This window comes from Citrus clementina, unplaced genomic scaffold, assembly GCF_000493195.1.
Source record: "Citrus clementina cultivar Clemenules unplaced genomic scaffold, Citrus_clementina_v1.0 scaffold_1, whole genome shotgun sequence".
Classification (NCBI taxonomy): Eukaryota; Viridiplantae; Streptophyta; class Magnoliopsida; order Sapindales; family Rutaceae; genus Citrus; species Citrus x clementina.
In genome coordinates, this window is record NW_006263303.1 from 10,162,552 (window position 1) to 10,169,798 (window position 7,247).

Here is a 7,247-nt window from a genome sequence, read left to right on the forward strand (position 1 = left end):
CTTTAAGTAACAACTTACAACCAATGCTGGTTTCCAAGTAAATATTTCCTATGTCCACAATCTTGGATGTCCCCTCATTTCCCATCCGAACATGGCCATAATCACCATTAACATAAGATGTGAAGTAATCAAAACGTGCAATAACATGAAATGAAGCACCTTAATCAATCGCCCAATCAATGGCATGGCAGGGTAGATTTACTGAGCTCTCATCATAAGTAATACCAAAATCGCAGTCAACTATAGCTGCAGTGTTCTCTTTGTCATTTTTTCGAGCATCACTCTTTTCTTTCGCATGTTATCTTTTAATTCACACTGATGTTTGCATGATGCAAAGTAGATCAATAAGAGGTGCACTTTATTTTGTGACTTTTATTGATGACCTTTCTAGAAAAGTCTGGGCTTTTGCTTTAAAATCTAAAGATCAGGTGCTTGATGAATTTACCATGCTTATGTTGAAAGAAGGACATGAAGAAAATTAAAATGTGTCAGGACAGATAATGGTGGTAAGTACAGAGGACCATTTGAGTAGTATTGCAGATCCCATGGAATAACACTTTAGAAGATTGTACCAAAAACCTCACAACAGAGTGATGTTATAGAAATGATGAACAAAACAATTGAAGAGAAGGTCAGGTGTATGCTTTCTGATGCCAAGCTTTCTAAACCTTTCTGGGCAGAGGCTATGCATACTGCAATTGACTTGATTAACCTTTCTCCTTCCGCTCCATTATATGGCAATGTTCCTAAGAGAGTTTGGACAAGGAAAAATGTTTCTTATAAACATTTGAGAGTGTTTGGTTGCAGACTATATGTTCACATCCCTAAAGATGAGAGATCGAAACTTGATGATAAAGTCAAGGAATGCATTTTCTTAGGCTATGGGCATGAAGAACTTAGGTACAGATTATAGGATCCAATTGTAGTGTAAATTTTACTGAACTCGCTAGCGCACGAATCTATTGTAGAATAGACTAATGGTGACGAGTGTCGATCTGTAACATATGTGAATTTCAAAATGAAAATGAGGCGGTTAAGGCTTTTATAAGTAAAAGAATAAGCTGGAAACAAGGTAAAAGCATGCACGTGTGAGAGAGAGTGAAGGAAAGCTGCCAAACCGACCCAACTAGATTCTGTAGACTTTACTGTCTTTAGAAGAATAATTATTCTTATCTTTATTAAAGTTAGAATTTATATCTTGTAGGCACCATCATGCTTCGTCGTAGCAGTAGACATGGCCGTGGCCGTACTAGGCCAATAGCTGGATTGACTTCTGGTAGTGTACCTACGGGGGAAAGTGAACCCGCGAATGAGGGGATAGTTGAATCCTCTACCCATGAAATTGCACAACAGGCACCGGGGAATGCCCCAAATATTGAGCAGTCATTTGATAGGCTGGCTCAGATCATGACTACAGTTGTGCAAAATCAGACTCAAGCGCATGTCGGTAACGCAAACACTATTGAGCGAGTGAGGAGTTTAGGGGCGAGGAGCTTTAATGGTTCCGGAGAACCACCTGAGGCTGAGTCATGGTTTGTTATGTTAGAGCGTATTTATTGATGTGATGAAGTGCTCAGAGGATGATAGATTATCCTTCGCCACTTTCTTGCTCAATGATAGAGCTTATCATTGGTGGCAGACTGTGGAGAGACGATATCAGGGGCATGCTGCGATTACTTGGGCCATTTTTCGCAAGGAATTCTACGATCATTATTTTCCTACTGTATATCAGGATATTAAACGGAGTGAATTCTTTCGGTTGGTTCAGGGATCTCTGACAGTTAAGGAGTATGAGAAGAAATTTTTAGACCTCTCTAGATTTGCTACATCTGTAGTCGGTGATGAGAGAGAGAGATGCAGACGGTTCGAGGATGGCCTCCGATTTGAGATTCGCATCATCGTGACTGCATCACAATATACTGAGTTTGGAGAGGTAGTGGAGGCAGCCAAGAGAGTAGAGCACAATTTTGCAGAAGGACGTAGATTTCATACACTGAAGCAGAAGCATAGCCAGAGCTGGGCAGAGGGTGGCTCTAATAGTAGGCCGCCCAAGAGAAGGGGTATTCTTATGAGTTATTCTGATAGTACGCAAAGGAGTCAGAGTACAGGCTTCAGGGGAGACTCGAGACAGGCTGTCAGTCACAGCTCTGTGCAACCATCGGTGGGGAGTAATACCAGGAATCAGGGACAGTACGACTGCAATGGTGGGGGATGTCGTGATAATCGTTTTAGGAGTTTCTAGCACACTTCTTGCCCTTCATGTGGCAGGAATCATCACGGCCCATGTCATATTGGAGATAGAGTTTGTTATTTATGTGGTTAGCCTGGACACATCAGGAGATTCTGCCCTACTTTATCTCAGAGTGATAGCTCTGCAGGAGGGACAGCCTCACAGTATCGGCCTTACTCTGGCCAGACGACTGCTCTAGGTCAGAAAGGAGTGCAAACATGAGGTTCTACATCTACCTTTAGGAGTCAGACGACTGCTCTAGGTCAGAGAGGTCAGCCTGGTCGATCTCATACTCAGGCTCGAGTTTTTGCTTTGACACAGCAGGAGGCACGCGGTGCACCAGAAGTTATTATGGGTATACTATCTATCCTTGGCCGCGAGGCTCATATTCTTATTGATCATGGATCCACACACTCTTTTGTTTCTCGTACTTTTGCTATGCACATAGAGCGAGAGCCTGAACTGCTAGATTGCGATTTAATTGTTCGTACACCTACCAGAGAGTCATTACTTGCTTAGAGTGTGTATCGAGATTGTATGATTGGAATAGGTGAACATGAATTTGAGGCGAATTTGATTTCCTTAGATATTCATGACTTTGATTCTATTTTGGGTATGGATTGGCTTGAATCTCATTATGCTACGGTGGATTGTTTCAAAAAGGACGTTATGTTTAAAACGCCAAGGAAAACTGAGGTGAAATTCTGTGGGGAGCGCAAAGTTCTACCTTCATGTGTTATATCTGCTATTAGTGTAAGAAGGTTGCTAAGAAAAGGATGCTCAGCTTATTTAGCTCATGTGATAGATACAGAAGCTCGAGAATTGAGATTGGAGGATATTACAGTAGTTAAAGAATTTTCAGATGTATTTCCAAATGAACTTTCTAGGATGCCACCTAACAGTTGAGTTTTCTATTGACTTAGTCCCTGGAACATCTCCAATATCTATGGCACTGTACAGAATGGCTCCAGTAGAATGGAAGGAACTGATGGTTCGATTGCAAGAGTTGGTGGAGAAAGGGTTTATTAGACCTAGTGTGTCCCCATGGGGAGCTCTAGTCTTATTTGTTAAGAAAAAAGATGGGACTTTTAGACTCTGCATCGACTACAGGCAGTTGAATAAAGTTACGGTACGCAATAAGTATCCACTTCCGCGTATTGATGACTTGTTTGATCAACTCCAAGGGCCAAAAGTATTTTCTAAGATCAATTTGCGCTCAGGTTACCATCAGTTTAGAATTAAAGATGTCGACGTTCCCAAAACAGCATTTAGGACCCGTTATGGGCATTATGAGTTCTTAGTGATGCCATTTGGGTTGACAAATGCCCCAGCTGCTTTTATGGACCTGATGAATAGGGTATTTCGCCCGTACTTGGATCGGTTTGTGATTGTATTCATTGATGATATCTTAGTGTATTCCCAAAGCGATGAGGTGCATGCAGAGCATTTGCGGACTATTTTACAGACTTTGAGACAGAAGCAATTGAATGCCAAGTTCAGCAAATGCGAGTTCTGGTTGGACAGAGTAGTATTTTTGGGCCATGTGATATCAGCTGAAGGCATTTATGTTGATCCTCAAAAGATTGAAGCAGTTGTGAAATGGGAACGACCTACAAATGTCACAGAGGTTCGGAGTTTTCTTGGATTAGCTGGTTATTATCATAGATTTGTGGAAGGATTCTCCAAGATTGCTACTCCTCTGACACAGTTAACCAGAAAGAATGCTAAGTTCCAATGAGATGATGACTGTGAAAATAGTTTTCAAGAACTTAAGACACGTTTGACCTCAGCACCAGTTCTTACACTTCCATCTGGTAATGAAGGATTTGTGGTTTACAGCGATGCCTCTAGGCAGGGATTGGGTTGTGTATTGATGCAGCATGGGAAAGTGGTGGCTTATGCTTCTAGACAACTTAAGAAGCATGAACAAAACTACCCAACAAATGACTTAGAGCTAGCAGCAGTGGTATTTGCAATCAAGATATGGCAGCATTACTTATATGGGGAAACGTGTCAGATTTTCACTGATCATAAGAGCTTGAAGTATTTGTTTACTTAGAAGGAGTTGAATTTGAGACAGAGGAGATGGATCGAGCTGATTAAGGACTACGATTACACTATCGATTATCATCCGGGTAAAGCAAATGTGGTAGCTGATGCACTAAGTAGAAAGTCTTCCAGCTCTATAGCTCACTTGCAAGTGAAATATGTGCCTCTGTTGATCGAGTTGAGATCTTTGGGAGTCGAGTTGAACGCTGACAATCGTGAAGCTTTGATAGCTAATTTTTGAGTTAGGCCGACTTTGATTGACAAAGTTCACCAAATGCAAGCTCAGGACCCACAATTAATAAAGTTGAAAGATGATGTGCAGAAAAGTTTACGAACCGATTTTATGATGGGAAATGACGGAGTCTTATTCATGGGTAATAGACTCTATGTACCTGATATTAAAGATCTGAAAGAAGAGATTATGGAAGAAGCTCATTGTTTAGCATATGCGATGCATCCTGGTAGTACGAAAATGTACCGTACCCTGAGAGATCATTATTGGTGGCAGGGCATGAAGAGAGAGATAGCAGAATTTGTTTCTCGATGTTTAATCTGTCAGCATATTAAAGCTGAACACTAGAGGCCTGCAGGGTGTTCTCAGTCGCTTCTTATTCCTGAGTGGAAGTGGGAGCACATCACCATGGATTTTGTAGCGGGACTTCCACTAACTCAGAAAGGACATGATGGTGTTTGGGTGGTTGTTGATCGACTTACAAAATCTGCTCATTTCTTACCTTTCAAGACCACCTACTCGATGGACAAGTTGGGGAGTATTTATGTGGCTGAAATAGTTCAACTTTACGGAGTAGCTGTGTCTATAGTCTCAGATAGAGATTCCCGGTTTACTTCTAAGTTCTGGACTAGCTTGTAACATGCCTTAGGCACCAAGTTAAACTTCAGTATAATTTTTCATCTACAGATTGATGGACAGTCAGAGCGTACTATTCAAACTCTGGAGGATATGTTGCGAGCTTGTGTTATGGAGTTTAAAGGTAATTGGGATAATTATTTACCTTTGATGGAGTTTGCTTACAACAACAGTTATCAAGCTAGTATCAAGATGGCACCATATGAGGCTTTGTATGGTAGAAAATGCAGGACTCCAGTATGTTGGGATGAAGTTGGTGAGCGGAGGTTATTCGGTCCAGAACTAGTCCAGGATACGAACGAGAAGATACAATTGATTCGGGATAGATTAAAGTTGGCCCAAGATAGACAGAAGAGCTATGCAGACAAGCGTAGGCGGGAACTTGAATTCGAAGTTGGTGATAGAGTTTTCATACGGATATCTCCTTGGAAAGGGGTGCTTCGATTTGGGAAACGTGGGAAGTTAAGTCCACGTTACATTGGGCCATATGAGATCATTGAGCGCATCGGTCCGTTAGCTTATCGATTGGCTCTACCACCCGAGTTATCCAGAATCCACGATGTGTTTCACGTCTCAAGGCTCCGGAAGTACATATATGACCCGAGTCATGTGTTATCGAAGCAACCAATTCAGTTGAAGGAAGATTTGACTTACGAAGAGGAACCAGTAGAGATACTAGAAGAGAAACACCAAGTTCTGCGTTCTAAGACCATTCCTTTAGTAAAAGTGCGGTGGATGAATCATACAAAGGAAGAGGCTACCTGGGAACGCGAGGACTTAATGCGAGCTCAGTATCCCTATCTTTTCTTATCAGGTACGTAAATTTCGAGGACGAAATTTTTATAAGGGGGGAGGATTGTAACATATGTGAATTTCAAAATGAAAATGAGGCGGTTAAGGCTTTTATAAGTAAAAGCATAAGCTGGAAACAGGGTAAAAACATGCACGTGAAAGCGTTTCGGCCGAACTTGGTACCAATCTGAAGCGTAGAAGCTGACCGTCGTTCCCCTGGCCGAAAACCAACCGGAACGCCGATGATCGAAGCTTGAACCCGTTACTGTTTCACTTTACTCCGCCGGGATTTTCGACGGTTTTGGATGACACCACCGGTTGGATCTTGTTCCCAACGACTCCCTCTTCCATTTTGGACCATCCATAGGCACCTAGAGTCCACGTTACATTGGAAAGGGGTGCTTCGATTTGGGAAACGTGGGAAGTTAATTCCACGTTACATTGGGCCATATGAGATCATTGAGCGCATCGGTCCGTTAGCTTATCGATTGGCTCTACCACCCGAGTTATCCAGAATCCACGATGTGTTTCACGTCTCAAGGCTCCGGAAGTACATATATGACCCGAGTCATGTGTTATCGAAGCAACCAATTCAGTTGAAGGAAGATTTGACTTACGAAGAGGAACCAGTAGAGATACTAGAAGAGAAACACCAAGTTCTGCGTTCTAAGACCATTCCTTTAGTAAAAGTGCGGTGGATGAATCATACAAAGGAAGAGGCTACCTGGGAACGCGAGGACTTAATGCGAGCTCAGTATCCCTATCTTTTCTTATCAGGTACGTAAATTTCGAGGACGAAATTTTTATAAGGGGGGAGGATTGTAACATATGTGAATTTCAAAATGAAAATGAGGCGGTTAAGGCTTTTATAAGTAAAAGCATAAGCTGGAAACAGGGTAAAAACATGCACGTGAAAGCGTTTCGGCCGAACTTGGTACCAATCTGAAGCGTAGAAGCTGACCGTCGTTCCCCTGGCCGAAAACCAACCGGAACGCCGATGATCGAAGCTTGAACCCGTTACTGTTTCACTTTACTCCGCCGGGATTTTCGATGGTTTTGGATGACACCACCGGTTGGATCTTGTTCCCAATGACTCCCTCTTCCATTTTCGACCATCCATAGGCACCTAGAGTCACTGTGTTGCGCCGGTCAATTGTTGGAATTCACGGCTGCCGAGCTCGATTCCGGCGCCATTGCCGCGAGTTGGAGCTTACCGCCGGTACCATTGAACTCAGCGTGATTGGAACTTTCAGATTTGAGCTTCCTAGCCAGCGTTGACCAAATTCCGGTGACCGTTGGCCGGCAAGG

General features: G+C 42.6%; 1 protein-coding gene across 1 annotated transcript; it reads left to right on the forward strand.

Moving 5' to 3' along the window:
- Positions 1–6,244: 6,244 nt before the first annotated feature.
- On the forward strand, positions 6,245–6,724 carry LOC112095623. Its single transcript, XM_024177729.1, has one exon. The coding sequence runs from the start codon at positions 6,245–6,247 to the stop codon at positions 6,722–6,724; it is 480 nt and encodes a 159-aa protein (XP_024033497.1).
- The last annotated feature ends 523 nt before the right edge of the window (positions 6,725–7,247 follow it).